The sequence below is a fragment of the Vulpes lagopus genome, chromosome 2 (genome assembly GCF_018345385.1).
Source record: "Vulpes lagopus strain Blue_001 chromosome 2, ASM1834538v1, whole genome shotgun sequence".
Lineage (NCBI taxonomy): Eukaryota > Metazoa > Chordata > Mammalia > Carnivora > Canidae > Vulpes > Vulpes lagopus.
The window spans coordinates 175,037,549-175,054,624 of NC_054825.1; the positions used below are offsets into that span (position 1 = coordinate 175,037,549).

The 17,076-nt window shown below is 60.5% G+C and overlaps 1 protein-coding gene across 2 annotated transcripts in view; it reads right to left on the reverse strand.

The window, feature by feature from the left end:
- Positions 1 to 1,512: 1,512 nt before the first annotated feature.
- CHST8 (carbohydrate sulfotransferase 8) overlaps positions 1,513 to 17,076 on the reverse strand; it is a 129,361-nt gene continuing 113,797 nt past the window's right edge. For both annotated transcript variants that reach the window (XM_041736826.1, XM_041736835.1), the window contains 2 exons: positions 3,554 to 3,591; positions 1,513 to 3,042 (listed from right to left, as the gene is read on the reverse strand). In XM_041736826.1, coding sequence (XP_041592760.1) covers positions 1,930 to 3,042; positions 3,554 to 3,591 — 1,151 coding nt within the window. In that variant the 3' untranslated portion in view covers positions 1,513 to 1,929. The remainder of the gene's footprint in view (positions 3,043 to 3,553; positions 3,592 to 17,076) is intronic.

Genomic DNA, 17,076 nt, shown 5'->3' on the forward strand with positions numbered 1-17,076 from the left:
CTCAGGATCTCATGACTGTGACCTGAGCCGAAACCAAGAGTTGGAGGCTTAACCTACGGAGCCCCCAGGTGCCCCAGGAAAGCCCTTGTTTGGTGGATGTGTTGTGCGTGTACCTCCGCCCAACTCAGGCCGGGTTGTCTCTGAGGGATGACGTGAGTAGGCGTTGTTCCTGCTCTCAGTTCCTCCCCCACATACATTCCTCTCCCCCACTCCCCCCCCCCCACACACACACTGGAAGGACGGCCCCATGGCAATCCTAATTGTCTCCAAGCAGCAGCAGTGGGTGAAGTGCCCAGCAGGCTGCCAAAGCTGGGCTTCCAGGTGTCCCTCTGGCTGATGAGATGACACAGTGACACCGGCCTCGGGCTTCCCCAGATGCATCCAGGACCAGAGACGTCAGTTGTGCACGGTGACTTCCATCTCACTTAGTGAGCACCACAGCCCAGGGACAGCTGTTCCCGGGCCAGGCCCTGTGCCCTCCTCGCACACATGCTGACCCGGCCTTGGCCAAGGTACGGGGCAGCCTCTCCGGCTCTCGGAGCCTCTTGGCATCTGTCTCCCCACCTCCACACCTGCGAGCCCCTCCGCCCCGACCACGGCCTCCCTCCCACCCCTCTGAGCTCCTCCTGCCAGATGGCCAGGCCACTCCAGCTGGAACCTGGGGAAGGGGGCCAACCCCGAGCTCAGGCTTCCCGGATGCATGTGGCCCCGAGCAGGTTGGAGGCCACCTCAGTTCCTTGGTCCCCCTAAGTTCCCAGAGCCCACGGTGGAGGCAGAAAGGGGGATGGAGCAGGAAGCTGGTTGGGATCCAGCAGCACGTCCACCTTGGGACCAGCAGGGTCTCCTCCTAGGGCCCAGCAGCATCTCCCCCAACGAGTGGGAACAGATGGAGAGCCATCTCCTGGGGGGATCTGCAGACAGGCCCACCGTAAGCTCTAGAAGGGTGGAGAAGGGTGGGCGGTCCGAAAGCTTTAAGTGCAACCAGACGGTTGGGTGAATGGAGCCAGGGGTCAAGGCTGGGGCCTGAGGGTCTGCAGAGGACAGCTCCGAGATAAAGCCGTGCTTAGAGAGGGGAACGGCCATGGCCCACCCTCTGAGACCCCCGTGCTGTGCCCCATTGACCCCAGGGGCAGTCCCCCTCGGCAGCTTGCCCACAGAGCTCGGGCAGTCCTCCCAGGGCCCCCCACAAAGTGACCAAGAGGGGACCCCCGTGGGCCTCCACAGGGACGGGGTTGATCTTCTCCTTTTCATATAAATGTGCTGATACGGAGACCACAGGACCCAGGGGACCACGTCCTGGCCTCAGGAGCCTGAGTGGGGGGGGGTGTCGCCGGCCCTGAACGGGGGCCTCCAGGTCCTCGGCTCCCCTCTCACCCAGGCCGCTCCCAGCCCGGGCCACCCTGCGGCGGGACCTGCAGGCGCCTGGCCCAGGCCGTCCTGGGGAGGGAGAAAGAGCCGCCAGAGCCCGGGGAAGGTGTAGACCAACACGAGGTGTAGACACTGCTACTCTGGAAACCATGTGCTTTATTTGGAACCTCATTCCAAGGGAACCTCCCCACCCCCCGGGGTCATAGAAAAGCTGCAAACCATGTGGTTTGGTTCAAGGCAATGGCTAAGGGACTGCAGGAGGTCCCTGACCGCTGGGGCCCTCGGCTTCCGGGCCTCAGAATCCCCTGGTCGTCCTGACTCTTAGTCGAGCCGGGTTTACGCGGCCCGGACTCCTGCGGTCCTGCTCGACCCGTGGCGTCCTCCTCGGCTGAAGAGTGAGGAAGTGGGGATGGGGCAAAGGCCAGGGGCCCCCTTCAGGGCCGGGCCTCCCCTCCCCGCCGAGGGCCCACGTGCCCGGATCCATCTCGGCGCTCGGGAGGGACCAGGGACCGACGGAGGGACGGACGGAGGGACGGCCCTGCGGCCGGCGGGCCCCGCGCCTCAGTACAGGTCCGCGAAGGGCTTGGAGTAGTTGAACATCAGGTAGTCCATGTAGTAGAAGTCGTAGGTGCGCTGGCGCTGCAGGGCCGAGAGCTGCGTGAAGTACCCGCGGGCGATCTGCGCCGTGGTCCGGGCCTCCTGCGAGTGCCGGTCCTTGAACCGGGGGAAGGTCAGGTTCCGCGGCGCCCGGATGAGGCTCAGGAAGAAGTTGGCGTCGTCCTCCATGCTCTCAAACTTGCCCACGAAGTCGTAGTCGATGAGGCAGGGGCTGCAGAGGCGGCTGACGTGGTCCCAGTGGATGTCCATGCCCACGGGCCGGTGCACGTCCAGCAGGTACTGGACGAACTCCGGGAAGCGCACGCCCGAGCCCGTCCGCAGGGCCTCCCGGGAGGCGTTGGCCCGGTAGCGGGCCAGGATGGCCTTGCCGAACACCGGGTGGTAGTAGCTGTTGGGATGCTCGAACTTGTCGCGGAAGGCGGACACCAGCCGCTCGAAGGGCTCGCGCACGAAGAGCATCTTGGTGTAGGTGCTGAGGCGGTGCAGGATGCCCTGGCGGTCGAAGGTGTCCAGCCGCTTGAGGGCGCTGCCGTAGTGCACGGTGTTGTGCTGGATGTCGGCGGTGGAGGAGGCCAGGCCCGCCAGCACCATGAGCACCCTCTTCCAGTTGGAGCAGCCCGCCTTGGGCACCTCGCAGTACAGCACGCGGTGGCGGTCCTCCACGAAGATGCGGGACACGTGGCGGGGCGTGACCGCCCTGCGGCTGCTGCTGGCCCGGTACTTGGCGCACGCCTCCCGCATCACCCGCTTGCGCTCCTGCTGGCTCTGCTGCAGGCTGAGCCCGGGGCCGCCCGGCGCCCAGGGTGCCGACTGCGCAAGGGCGCCGGAGGAGGAGCCGTTGGCCGGGACGGCGGCGGCCGCGGCTGGCATTTTCTTGATCAGCAGCCGCCGGCGGCGCTGCCGGGGCCGGAGCCGGGCCCCCGTGTTTAGGGGGGCTTGAGGCCGGCCAGGCCCCAGCAGGCTGAAGCCCCTCGGGGCCTGGCTGGACAAGTCTCGGGGGACCTTCTCTGTAGGCGCCTTCAGGTCACCAGCCTGGGAGCTGGCAGGCGGGAGGTCCTGGGGCAGGAAGAGAAGCGGTTATCAGGGTGCACGGGGCACTGGGGGTCACACGGGTCAGGCCCTCGCTATGGCCGGGGTCCCGGTCCCCTCCGTGGCCTGTGGCCTGTGAGGGGAGACACCAGCCCCCGAAAGGCCCCACCCCTAGCTGGCCACAGTCTCCCGGCCAGAGGTGCAAGTGTCTTTCCAGCCACGAGATGGCGCAGGCCCCCCAGGAAGCCCTGCCTGGCTTGGGGTGCGGGCAGGGATGGGGGGGGGGGTGGCTGGCGGCCTAAGGAGGCTGGCGCGGATTTACTGCCTCTATTAGCACAAGTCCAAAGCCACCAGCTAACAGGAAGGGGAAATTCATGGGTCCAAAGCCCTGGGCTTTGTTCCCAAGGCTCCTGGGAAGGACCGCGCGCATTTTTCTTCCCATGAATAGATTCAACGCGAGCTCCGGATTTTCTTCCCTGCCCTCCCCATCCGTCCCCAGGCTGCTGGTGCTGAGATTTATCGGACTCGCGGAACTCACGTTGTAGGGCTGCTGTGGCCGGATGCTGAACTTTATTCCTGAAAAGCAGAGAGGACAGTATTAGCAGCAAAGGGCCACGTGGCTCCCAAAGACCTGCTCAGTGCTCTTGGCAGTTGGGCACCACCCCCCACCCCCCGAGGGCTGGAGGCCACTTGGGGTAGAAAATGCAGGTCCGGGTGGAAAAGGCTCAGTGTGAGAGCCCCTCCACGCTCCTACCCATACGGAAAATGGGGATGCAGCAAGATGTGGGCCCCCAGTCGGTGATGACTTCGCAGGGTCTCACCTCCCGACGTGACCTGGAAGGTCTCCAGAGGTGCCCACCCGCTCAGTGGAACAGCCGGGAACCACAGAGCGCCACCTCGTCACCCCCGCACCTCACTGTCATTAAGGCATGGGGAAAGGACCCTCAGAAAGTCCTATCCATCCTCTCTCTATGCCCCCTTGGCCCTTGCTCTAGTCGATGTGGGCTTTCTGTACTTGCAATACGACACACTCACACCCACCCCCTTGCACACACAGGCAGGGGAGTGGAACACACTCCTTCCCTCGGACTGGGCAGTCCCCTAACCTAGGCATCTGCTTTGGGATTTTGGCCGACTCAGCTGGCGCTGGGACTCGGGCATGAGCTGGCCACATCCTGCTCTCCTGCAAAGGGCTGAGCAGAGCCCAGGCACAGAGTGATTGTGCAGCAAGCACCTGTCACTGGAGGCCCATGGAGACAGATCAGTGCATTGCTGACCACACTCCACAATGTCCCCCCTTCCCACCGAGGGGGCCCGTTAGCTAGGCTGGGACCGAAGTCACCCAGGACAATAAGCCCTGGGGAAGTGAGCCTTTGGCCAGAGGGGAGGGTTCTGCTTCATCCTCCGGTTTGTTTTGCGGGAGGCCCTAGGAAAGCACAAGGATTTCCTTTGGGGAACCTATTTAGGAGTCTTGGCCTCCTTCCCCCATCCCTGCCTGGCCATTGAGGCACCAGGGGCCCTTCCAGCTTTGCACCATGTCAGTGGCTGTTTGTACTCTGAGACTTTGTCAAAAGCCACAGTCACAATCTAGAACCAGCCAACCTTTACAGAAAAGGAGGCTTGAACTTCCGGTTGGCACGATGGGGCACACCTGACCGAGTTCTGGCTGCTTCTGGGCTGTGTGAGAGAGATGTTCTGGGGGCCCAGCTCATCCCCTGCTGTCTCTGTGTCCTTGGCACAGGTCCAGTGGCTGGAACCCAGCTGGTGAGAGGACATCCAGTCCCTGACACAGGGACTCTGCCAATTTCTCCATGAGGCCCAGTTTTATAGGCTCAGCCGTTGCTAAGACCCTGGCCTCATACGGGTCAGTCTGAGGTTGGGCCTATACATCGCCTTCATCTACCAGCTAGTGAGGAGGTGGGGACGTGAGGTCCCCCTGGGAGGGAAAGCCTGCATTCCCTGAGCCTACTGGGAACTTCTTCGAGTTCCAAAGGTGAAACAAAGGTGGAACTTGGGCAGGTTGCATCTTTCTTCTGTTGCAATACTTGGATCCCTCTGGGCTGGGAACAGGGGTGTGCCCTTCCCTGGGCAGAGGACAGAGTGTCCGTATCTTCCTGGGCGTTCCAAAGCTTACGGTAATTTGTGTGTACATGTGCAGGAGCTCTGAAACAGGGCTTCCAGACTCTTCCATGAAGGCTGAGGGGAAGCTCCGTGTAGGACTGGCTGCACTCCTCGGGGTATGGGGTGCAAGCAGTGGGTACCTGACCCTGAGACAGGAGGCCTTTAGAACTGAGTCCCTCACCGGAGTCACTCAGCTCAGAGCCTCCTTCCCTCGTGCCGGCCACCCCCTTGCTTGGCCTCATCCCAGCATGAGCTTCTTGAGCCGATTTCTTTCTGGCACGGGCGGGTTTCCTCCTGCAGCCAGTGATCACAGATCCCTTCAGCAGAAGGGACCCGCGGCACACTCAGCTTTCCTCCACGCTGCTGGGTTTCCTTAATTATTTTCTTCTGGTGATGGCAGCTGGCTCTGCTAAATCACCTCTCCTCCTCAGAGTCTCAGATACAGGAATTTACTCCGCTTGTCAATCCTGTCAACTTGTCAAGGTACGGTGGCGCTTATTTATATTCCTTTTCGGGAGCAAATGAGTCATGCCAGATTTGGCCAGGAGTGGGACTCGGAGCCGCTCACAAAAGGCACCCTGCCAGCCGGTGGAGCTGGATGAGGATGTGCTTATGGAGATGTCAGGGCCTCCTGCTGTGGCCTCCCGCTGGCACTGTCCTTGCAGCCTGGAGGGCCTGGTGGGCTGTGGGGCCTGTCCCGGGCTTTCCGGGTTGGCCCACTTGAAGGCTGGAGGGAACATCCTTGCTGGACAGACCGTGGGGCTGGGGGTGTCCCTGACCTCTTGGCCACTTTTATCCAACAAATTTAGCCAACGTGGTCACTGTTGCCCCCTTGGAAAAGAAAATTGTCTTGTGGGAAACCCAACAACAGATCTTAGCTAGACCCTGAATTTGCCACAAGCTGTATCTTACCGACTTTTAAACTTACTGTAGCTCATCTCGCAAAGGCTGACCCTATCCCATGTGCCATTTTGGAATAAGGATGGAAACTTAAGGGAGGAAACGTAACAGGCTCTTCCCCTTTCCGGGGGGGCCCCCCCCGTCCCTACTTTGTCTGCAGAGGAAGCTACTCTTCCCTGCACGGCTTGGATAAAAGTCAAAGCAAAGACCACCCCTGGCTCGGAGTCCACGAAGGCCAGCAGCCTTGGGCGCCTTGAGGGCGGGGGCTGCATTCAGCACTCTGGACAGCTCCGGGGGGCGACCCGGGAAGGGCAGCTAAGGGCCCCGCCGCTGCGACACCCGTGGAGAACCCACCAGAACCGGTGCCATGGGGTGGTGGGGAGGACTCGGCTTCAATATAACCACCAGCAGCCCCTTCCCAGCCCTCGAATGAATGTGCAATCCAGGCAGAAACGGTGGGCTTGCTGAGCAACCTAAGCCGCCCACCACCCCTAGCCTCCTGTGCCATCCAACGTCACGGACGCCACCACACGCCTCTGCTGTCTCCCTCACAGGCCGCCCCCCCCAACCCCGCGACAGGGGAATCCCAAGGCCGGTCATGTACATGCTCCATGTCAGCGTCTGAGCTACTTGTCTCCTTTCCACATAATGTTAACAATCTGTGAGGGAGCTCCATCCCCTGCACGGTGGAAAAAAACAAAAAACAAAAAAAAACAAACCAACCACTTTCTCTTTCTGGACAGATGACATTTGCAGAGCAGTGGAAACACATGCTGTATGATAAGAGTGAGCATTGGTGAGAATAAACAAGGCATGAGTTATTGGGACTGCCAAGTGGGCTCCACACTGTGAACTCTTCATTGGCTCGGGGTTTTCTTCAGCGTGTTTGACTGAAGAGCTTACTGGGTTACCTGCCAAGGGCGGCAAAGGCTGATGATGGTGTCTGTGGCCTTTCTTTCTTTCTTTCTTTCTTTTTCTTTCTTTCTTTCTGATGGAAAATGGATGCATAACCTTTATTTATTTTTTTTAAAGATTCTTAATCTATCCATTGGAGAGAGAGAGCGCACAAGCAGGGGGGAAGGGGCAGCAGAGGGAGATGCAGACTCCTTACTGAGTGGGGAGCCTGACATGGGCCTCGGTCCCAGGACCCGGGGACCACGACCCTGAAGGCAGACGTCCAGCTGACTGAGCCACCCAGGCACCCCTCTTTTCTCTATCTATCTGTCTATCTATCTATCTGTCTATCTATCTATCTATCATCTATCTATCTATTCGAGAGCAAGTGAGCACGAGCATGTGTCTGTGTGAGTGGGGAGAGAGGCAGAGGGAGTGAGAGAATCCCCAAGCCGACTCCACTGAGTGTGGAGCCTAACTCGGGGCTCGATCCCAGGACCTTGAGATCAGGACCTGAGCTGAAATCAAGAGTCGGATGCTCAACCGACTGAGCCACCCAGGCACCCCTGCATGGCCAGTTTCTTATAATTATTAGGCTGCGCAGCTTGGCTCTGGGGCAGAGCTGTGGAGGCGGCTTCACAGGCTGTTGGGGACGGGGCTGCTGCTTACTTCTCTCCAAAGTCACTGAAGGGAGATCTGCTGGGTTCAATTCAAAAGCTCCAATCTCTGATGCCCAAGACCCACTGGGGGTCAGGCTGTGCAGACCAGCAATACCGACATGGGTCAAAACAGGACCCCAGTTCCTAGAAAGGGCTGGAAGTGTCACATGAGCCCTTGCTCGACCATGTTTGGGGAGTGTGACTGCTAATCTGGCTTCTCAAACCCAAGCCCCAGGCCCTGATTGTGGGGAGAGGGTCCTGCCACTCTGAACACTGCAGCTTGGGGGCAGACAGGGCTGTCCCAAAGGGGCCAGCAGGGCCACAGGACACGGGCATGAGTCCACAGTCCCTGCTCTGTGTAGTTTCAGCTTGTGGTCCTTGGGTCCTCAGATCTACACCCAACTGTGTTTCCTTGCCACCTTCTCCACGTCCTGGGTCTTCTGGTGGCTGAGCCTGTGTGGCCACAGCCATCTGTGATGGCTACTCGTGTGCCCCTCAGGCCGGGAAGCTTCCAGGGGGTTCGGCTGGCCTGAGCCAGGGAACACACTGGAAACGAGGCCCCCGCTGCATCTGGGTTTCCACCATGTGCGAGACACAGAGTCCAAGCTTTGGGCCCACCCAGATTCCCTGGCAGGTGCGTCTGGTGGATGAGCAGCATTGCCCTGCTCTGCCCTTTCACGTCCTACTCAGAAAGAAGCAGCTCCTGCACCCAAGGTGTGTGTGCCAGGGTGCAGCCCGCACGGCTGGGTGGTGTACGGGTCCTCACACGGTGGTGGTGAGCTGCAAGGTGTGAGGCAGGGATGCTGGTAGGACAAACTGCAGCCCGGTGGGTCTGCTGCTCACCAAGGTCAGGGGAGAAAGCCCTTAGGGAACAGCCAGGCCCCTCACTCCACAGGAAGCTTGGAAGGGTTCTGAAGGAGGGGCTCAATTAGTCCTCCATGACTAGAATACATATGGGGGGGCATTTATTTAAAGGAATGGGCTCATGCAGTTGTAGAGGCTGGCAAGTCCGAAGCCCGCAGGACCGGTCAGCAGGTTGGAGACGCAGGGAAGAGTCTGAGGGTGAACTCCTTCCTCCTTGGAGGACCAGTCTTTCCTCTTAAGGCCTTCAACTGATTGGATGAGGCCCACCCACATGTGGGTAATCCGCTTCACTCAGAGTCTACTGACTTAAATATTAACCCCATCTAAAAAAACACACCTTCACGGTAACATCTGGGCACTATAACTCCGTCTATAACTCCGTCGAGTCGACACAGAATCAACCATCACAAGGGGTACACTGGTTTCTTGAGGCTTGCAGTAACAAAGTACCACAAGGCTGGTATTTTAAGCCATTAAAATAACAAGCATTCATCCTCTCACAGTTCCGGAGGCTATGTCTGAAATGAAAGTGTCAGCAGGGGCATGTTCCCTCCGCAGCCTCTTCTAGCTTCTGGCAGCCCCAGATGTTCCCTGGCTGGTGGCCACTGAAGTCTAGCCTCTGTTCCCACCCGCACGCGGCTGTCTTCCCCTCCCTTGTGTGCCCGTCCCTTTTCTTCTTCTTCCAAGGACATCATTTTGAATTAGGACCCACCCTAACGAGCTCATCCGAATCTGAAGACATCTGCAAAGACTCTATAACGTCACCTTCACTGGTCCTAGGAGTTGGGACTTCAACATAATTGAAGGGGACACACAATTCAACCCATAACATGGGGGTGTGACTTCGGAGGGCTTTAAGAGCACTGTGGGGGAGGGCCAAGAACAGCCCGGAGGAGGTAAGAAAATACTTCCCCAGCTAGGCTGGGTGATCCGATCAGTGGTGAAGGACTGTGTAAACTCTCCATGTTCTTGGGCAGGGACCATGTCTCCTCTGTGTGTGTCAATCTGGCAACACGCCTGGCACACAGCAGGAGCTCAATAAATGCTCTTGAAAAGGCTGACGCTGGCTGGATGGAGAGCCACCCCTGGAGGTGAGGATGGGCTTGGGATTCTCCCAGCAGGAGTGGCCCAGGGTTCCGGCTGGAGCCCGCCAGCCCCTGGAGGAGCTGCTACCCTCAGCCCGGCAGCCTGGGAAAGGTCTGGGAGTCTGGACAGCAGCTGCCAGCATGTGGCAAGATGCAGACAGGAGCTGCCCAGGCTGAGGGGTCTGTGCACCCCCACCCAGGCAGTGTGGTCAGATCTACAATGCACCCAACTGGCTGCCTCCCACTGCCACCCGTGGGGCACCGGGGGGGTATGGGGACAGGGCCTGTGGCCTGTGGGTGGCCACACCTCTTCTGGCTCTTCTCCCACAGCTCGGACTCTGCCCTTTGGAGCGGCATCCCCCGCCCATCCATCGGCCTCGATGCCTCATTGTGAGCTGCTCCCTTCCTCTGGGCAGGTTGTTAAGTTATGCAGATGAGATGCAAAACTGAAGTTTAAACACACTCAGCAATTAGCGGGCAGCCTGGACTCCAGGCACAGAATTCAGATGCAAGGAGCCTCACCGAAGGGTCTTAAATTCTCACTTGTGATCACAGGAAAATCCAACTCATTAAATTCTCTGCCTGGCCTCCGTGCTTGGCCAGGAGACCAGCCTCAGCCACAGCCATGCCCACCTCTGCTGGCCCGGGCCCAAGGCAGGAAGACGGGGCTCCCAGAGGCTCTGTGGATGGAGTGCCGGCCCGGGGCAGAGGCAGGAGGCCCAGGGCAGGGGCAGGAGGCTTGGGGCAGTGGCAGGAGGCCTGGGGCAGAGACAGGAGGCTCGGGGCAGTGGCAAGATGCCCTGGGCAGAGGCAGGAGGCCCGGGGCAGTGGCAGGAGGCCGCTGGGGGTGCTCCTGGGCAGGGCAGTGGGCGCCTCCACAGGCCCCTCTCCTCCTGCCTCAGTCTCTGTGGGTGGGCTTCTCCCAGTTGCTTCAAGACACAGTAACCCCTGACCCTTGGCTTCCCCTCCCTTCTCCTGGAGACTCAGCTCTGAGTAGCAGCTTGTACCAAGGGGTCCTATATTCTAAAAGAAACGAGAGCAAGAGCATAGCTGTGTGACCTTGGACAAACCCCTTGGCTTCAGTGAACCTTTGTTCCCTCATCTGTAAAATGGGATAAAAAACACCATTTCCCTAAACGTGCAAATGCAACATGCACAGTGCTTGGCACAGAGAGCACCTGAGGGAGGGAAGCTGCTGCTTCCCGGGGTCCCTATCTCTGGTCCCCTCGGTAGTGGCTGAGCTTCTCTGAGCCCGGCTCCTGCGCAGCAGGGACTCTGGGGCCTGCCTGCCGAGGAAACGCGAATCTTCCCGACTCGGGCTGATGGGCACCTGACAGCTCCGACCACTGCTTGTTTTGTTTAGCGATTCCACTCCCTGGCCTCCGTGATTAGGATCCACGATTCAACCGGGTAGTTCCCCGTCAGCCCAGCCGTGGCTGCGAATTCCCCTGCAGCCGTCAGCGTGGGGCCTCGGAGCTGCCTGTCAGTCAGCCAGCCGGCGAGCCGTCTGCAAGCCCAACAGCTGTCCTGCTGCTCCACAGCCACCCGTCTGCCCATCCTCGGGGGTGCGATGTCCCTGAGCGCTCCCCCCACCAGCCCGTACGCCTGCTGCCCGCAGGGAGGGGTCCCCAGCTCCTGCTCCAAAGCCCTCCTCTGTCAGAGCTGGGGGGTGATTCCTGCCACGTTCGGGGGTTTGCACAGCTCCCCCAATGGGTGCCGTGCGCTGCACTGGACCCCCCGCATGTGCGTGTCACACGGAACCGACGTGCATACCGAGGGGTGCATCATGCCATCTGCGCATGCATCCCGGGTGTGCTGCGTGGGCAGCATGCGTGTTCACGTCTGTATACAGTCGCTGAGCTTACATGGCACATGTGGGGGCCGTGCCTCTCCTCCCTTCATGTGTTCTTGTAACACAGGAGCCTGGAGGGATTAGCAGGAGCTCCTGGAAGCTGCTGCAGATGAGAAGGAACCAAGCCCATGACACTCGCTGGCAAGGCCGCGGGGCCCCCTGGTGGCCGTCCCTGCCTCCCCTGCGGTGTGTTGGCGGCGAGATCAGGTGACCGAGCAGTCACACTGGCCAGCACCGTCTGTCCACTCGCTCCACGCCGACTGAGCACCTGTATGTGCCAGGCAGTGTCTCACACACTGGTGACAGGACAGTCATGGCCCTGCCCTCCTGGGGCTTACGGTCTAGCAAGGAAATGAGGCACTGCACAGCAATGCCACACGCAGTGGCAGCAATGGGGCGAGCAGCAGGCGGTGGGGGGCAGGGGATGTCAGCAAGCCCGGGGGACGCCTCCCTAAGGTAGTGACAGCTAATCGGCATTTGGGTGTAATGAGAGCTTTCCTGGTAGAAATGGGCCTTACGGGTGAAGGGACATGGACACTGAAGGGACATGGAAACTGAAGGTACACGGAGCCTGAAGGGACACAGAGACTGAAGGGTGTCAAGAAATGGCAGGCCTGGGGCACCCGGGTGGCTCAGTGGTTGAGCGTCTGCCCTTGGCTCAGGCTGCAATCCTGGGGTCCTGGGATCGAGTCCTGTATCTGGCTCCCCGCAGGGAGCCTGCTTCTCCCTCTGCCTGTGTCTCTGTGTCTCTCATGAATAAACAAAATCTTTTAAAAGAATTCAAAAGGGCAGCCCCGGTGGCCCAGCGGTTTAGCGCTGCCTTCAGCCCGGGGTGTGGTCCTGGAGACCCAGGATCGAGTCCCCCGTTGGGCTCCCTGCATGGAGCCTGCTTCTCCCTTTGCCTGTGTCTCTGCCTCTCTCTCTTTCTCTCTGTGTCTGTCGTGAATAAATAAATAAATTCTTTAAAAAATAAAAAAAATAAAAGAAGAAAAAAGAAGGAAATGGTAGGACTTTGTGGCTGGCAGGGGCAGCAAGCCAGGGGCCCTCTGGTCCTGACACGGACACCTGATCTTATCTCTAAGGCCCAAGGGAAGTCTACAAAGGCTTTAAGCTGGGAGCTATCTTGAATTTAAGGACCATTCTGACATGAAGAGCTGAAGACAGAAGCAGAAAGGCTGGTGGGCCGGTGGTGTTGCCACTGTCCGGGGCGGAGACAGACGTCCAAGGCCTGGCTACCACCCCCCCCCCCCCCCCCGTGTGACGGTCGAGGGAGGAGGAAGACGTGAGGAAGACCTCAGGGAGCATAAGCAGGGCGGTGTGCTGGTGACGGTTCCCCGGATGGCGGGGAGGACCGGGTCTGTAGCGTTTGCTGCTTCCTGCGGTGTAAACACCTCCTCGGCAGATTTCAAGCCACTGAGGTGAAATGGGGCTGGGCCCTCGGGGGCTGGCACAAGCCAGGGCCTGCAGGCCGCTGGGTCAGTACCACTTGGGGACTGCCCGGTCGCAGACGAAGGCACATTCTGGTTTCTGGAGCCGTTTCCTGGGAGGGGGAGCGGATCCTCATTGGGTTTGAGATGCCCGAGGGCCTCCCGAGTGTAGAGGTCCAGAGGGCAGGGGCGATGCGCTGGGGCAGATGAGTGTGTGCAGGAGCACAGGCCTGTGGCTGCCCAGGGCCCGCGGAGGGCGGGGAGCCGGCACTTCTCAGAGGACAGGGAGCAGGCCGGGGGCAGCCCCTCACCCGGGGCCCCAGCAGCAGGCCCGGCCCGAGGCCAGAGCCCCCGGGAGCCCCAGCTCAGCGTCTGGGCTGCTGGGTCAAGCGGGACTCCTCCTATTTGGCTGTTGGGAGCCTAATTTGGCTTAAGTATTGATGAATTCCTACCAGGGGTTTCCAAGAAACAAAAAGGAGCGCGTCACACTGGAGCCTGAAACAGGGCTGCCTGTTTGCGGGGAAAGTGCCAGCGACATCAACTGGCCCGGCCCCGTGACAGGTGCTCCTTGGCTGGAACCCGGTGAGGCCATCGGAGGCCGCCGGCGGGGCAGCCTCATTACTGTGGTGGCCCAGGCACAAGATAATGATCGGTCCAGCTCTAGCTGGCTCCAGGATGTGTCGCTCCGGCTGTGGCGTCAATTACTGAGCTGGCCTGTGGCTGTCAGACCCGTCACAGCTGCTGCTTTAGATACCCCGAGAGCCACAGAAGTGAATCTATTCCAGCTGATGCTTCCCTGGAGCACCCCCCTCCCCAGCAGCCCTGAACCTGAGGCAAGAGCCGCTTGGTCCTCAGGGAGGCACTCCGGGCCCCCCGCTGCGCCCCCCCGGGGGAGAGGGGGTCAGGCTCCCAGAGGTGGGGCCGCAAGGGGGCTGAGGAGCCTGACCCCCTCCCCTGGGGGAGGTGGGGCTGCAAGGGGGCTGCCCAGGGGCTCCGGGATGGATGCTCCAGTTGGTTCTCGGAAGATGCCCCCGAGGCCGTGTACACGCAGTCAAAACTATCCGCAGATTATACCCAGAGGGGCCCCGAGATGGCCAGCGAGCCCTCGTCCCCGGCCGGACCCCAGCAATGTGCATGGGCAGCTGCAGCTCCGGGCTCTCCTCCAGGCCACAGAGATCTTGGAATGGCGACTGCATTTCAGGGGTCATCCCACGTGTCCCCGAGCGGCACAGAACCTCTGGTGATCACAGTCTGCAAGAGGAAGCCTGGAGCTGTTCGGAGCACTCGGGGGTTGGGGGGCCCGGGCAGTCAATCCAGGTGATCCCTGCCACGGGTCTGGGTAGCTGCAGTCCACGTGGGAGACAGGAGGGGACACCCAGGGCAAGGCCTGAACGTCAAGTCAGGTCCGGCCAAGGACTGGGCCACCAGCAGCTCAGGAAGCCTCTGGCCGGCTTCTCTCAGGGGCGAGGCCTGGACTCCGGCGTTAATCTCGGCCTTGGTGGGTGCCGACTGTGGGGACCCACCGTCCCTGGATATCTAGCCAACACCCACCTCCTCTCCCTTCTGGCTGGCCAGCCCTTGGCTCTGCGCAGCCCGGCGCCCTGGGGGCCACACTGGGCTGGCTGTGGGCTGACCCCAGCAACCCCGGGCCATCCTGGGGAGCACACATCCTATCCTCTCACGGCCCCACCACAGCGTGCTGGGCTGGGCTGCACACCAGGCATCACACGCTCCTGCAAAGACCCACAGATCCCTTGCACCCCCTCTCCCCCTGGCTCACGGAAGGTAACTGGTTCAGGGGCACTGACTGTGTGGCTGGGATACGAGGGGACGGACGGCAGAGAGGCCCTGCAGGTTGTATCTTCAAGGGTCCTTCTGGAGGCAAGTGGGGAACGGGGAGAAAGGTAAAGCCTAAAGAAGGGGCAAAATCAGGTGGGGTTCTTGCATCCTAGTGCAGGTGAGGGATGGGGGTGCCTGAGCTCAGGTAGTGCAGGGAGATGAGAAAGAGGGGGAGCGCTGAAGGGCTTGGGGAGTCGGGGTGTGAGGGGGAGGGCACAAAAACACCTGCCCCCCACCTGCTGTCAGAGGGAGTCCAGGGGGGACAGATAAGTAGAGTAGTTAGGCCACATGGACCCCGCGACACGAGGGGCTCCCAGCAAGGAGCTCCCAGCTGGAAATCAGTGCGGAGTGTGGGTAAAAACTGTCCGGACACAAACCAGGCATCCCGGCCCCCCGACTTCCAACATCCTTGAAACGCGCAGCCAACATAACGCCGCATAACAACACCCTCGTTAGCTCTGAGCGCAGGAATATTAAGTAGAACCAAACCCTGGAAATGTCATCCCGGATTTTCACAATTGTCATGTGCGCTGAGAATTTGCCAAAGTCTTTAAGGCAATCCCTCAGCTGAGACCCTCAGTCCCTCCCCTCTCGGGCATTTTGGGGATGCCTCTCTAACTAGGAGAGGCACCATCTGCCGGGGCCTGGGGAGCCCTGTCCTGAGCTCCCTGGACCTTCCCTTCAAGCTCAGCAAGTGTCTCCTGGAAATCGGACGCTCCGGTCTTGCACATAGAATACGGTCCCATGTAACGGCTGCTCCACGGTGGCAGGGGTCTCTGTGCAAGGAGAGCTGAAGACGGTTCCCAGCTGCTCCCCTGCCTCCTTTGAAGTGCCACCAGCGGCAGCTCTCAGGGCTCGGAGACGGCCCCGCCCGCTGCGGGCTCTTCCTGCGAATGAAGGCTCCCGTCCGTCCGGATTGCCCGGATTGCCCGGCGTGCGTTTGGGGCATGTCTTTGCAGTCGCGCGGAGCCTATTCCAAGGGACAAAAGCAGCGGGGCTTGTGCCTTTGGCTTGCTGCGCTTGTGTGTGGTTGCAGATGAGGGGCTGCCGTGGACGTGTATGTACGGGGCCGACCTCTCTAGAATGAATGATTCGCTAGCTGGGTGAGGGCTGCTCAGCCCACCGAGGCATCTTCTGCAGAATTAAACGTCATTCCTTCTAATGACTTGATTTATGTCTGGAGGTTTACAGCTGCAAACAAAATATCGTGATGATGGCAATAAATCACACCGGGGAAGCTTACCACGGCAACGAGCATGTTTTGTGTTTGTTAGGGAGGAGGTCACAGAGTGAGGGGTGCTGTGTAATGGCACAGGTGGGGCGGGGGGCATGGGACGCATGGGGGGGTGTGGACGGGGCAGCAGGCTTTGAACGCCTGAGGCTTTTGTGAGACTCCATAGTTGGAGACGATAGGGATTTTGGAAGAGCTAGAAATGTACCGAAAGGGCACTCTCCTGGGTGCTGGGGGCAGCGCACGGGTGGGGGAACCCCCTGGGAGCGTCATTTCCAGCCTTCGGCCACTGTCTGCCCTGCCGCACCCCTAACTGGGAGCGTGCGGTCAGGGCAAGGCATCCTCTCGAGGGTTACGCCTTTCCTCTGCGCTCAGGACAGCTTCTGGAACATGCCGAGGCCACCCTTCTCCAGTCTGCAGCCCCGTCTTGGGTGGGGAGAGGCCTGCCGGGCCGGGCGAGGGCAGTTCTGCAGGGCTGAGCTCCTCGGGAGAACGAGGGCCAACCTGGCCGCAGGCAGGTGCACCCCCCCCCCCCTGCTGCCTTCTCTCACTCCAACCCTCGCAGGGGGTGATCTCGCCTGCGCAGAGGGCTCCCGGGACGCTGGGGTCGATCTCAAGGTTCAGGAAGAAACTGGCAGCCCTGCTTCCCCGGCGCCCGCCCTCGGCTCACACGCTGTCACTCGGGCCCCCAACATCTGGCCTCGGCTGGCCCCAGGAGCAGGACAGAGGCTGGAGATGGCGTGGGAAGACCCTCGGGGGACCGCCACAGGGCAGCGGCACCGTCCCCCCAAACCAGCTCCAGCTCCCATCCGGCCAGAGGTCCCTGAGAGCAGGAGCCTTCTCCTTGGTGAAATGCCCCGGGACACGGGATGGGAGGAGGTGGGACGGGTCAAGTTTCAGGGAAGGCCTATTCATCCCCAGGGGGACACGGCTGCTCTCCGAGCCCACGTGCTGTCCCTGTCAGGCACGGATGTGTTCACACAAGAGCCCACGGCCTAAAATGCCATATCAGAGACATTCCTGCCTCTAAGGAGTCAGGATACAGGGGGACTCAGGGATGCTGGGCACAGAGCGTGTGGCCCCAGCCCTTGCTCAGGGCACGGCTAACTGGGGGGGGGGGGTGTGGGTGGGGGAATCAGGGTGGAGGGAGGCTCGTGTGTCGTGCAAGAGGTGTCTTCCATGTTAGATG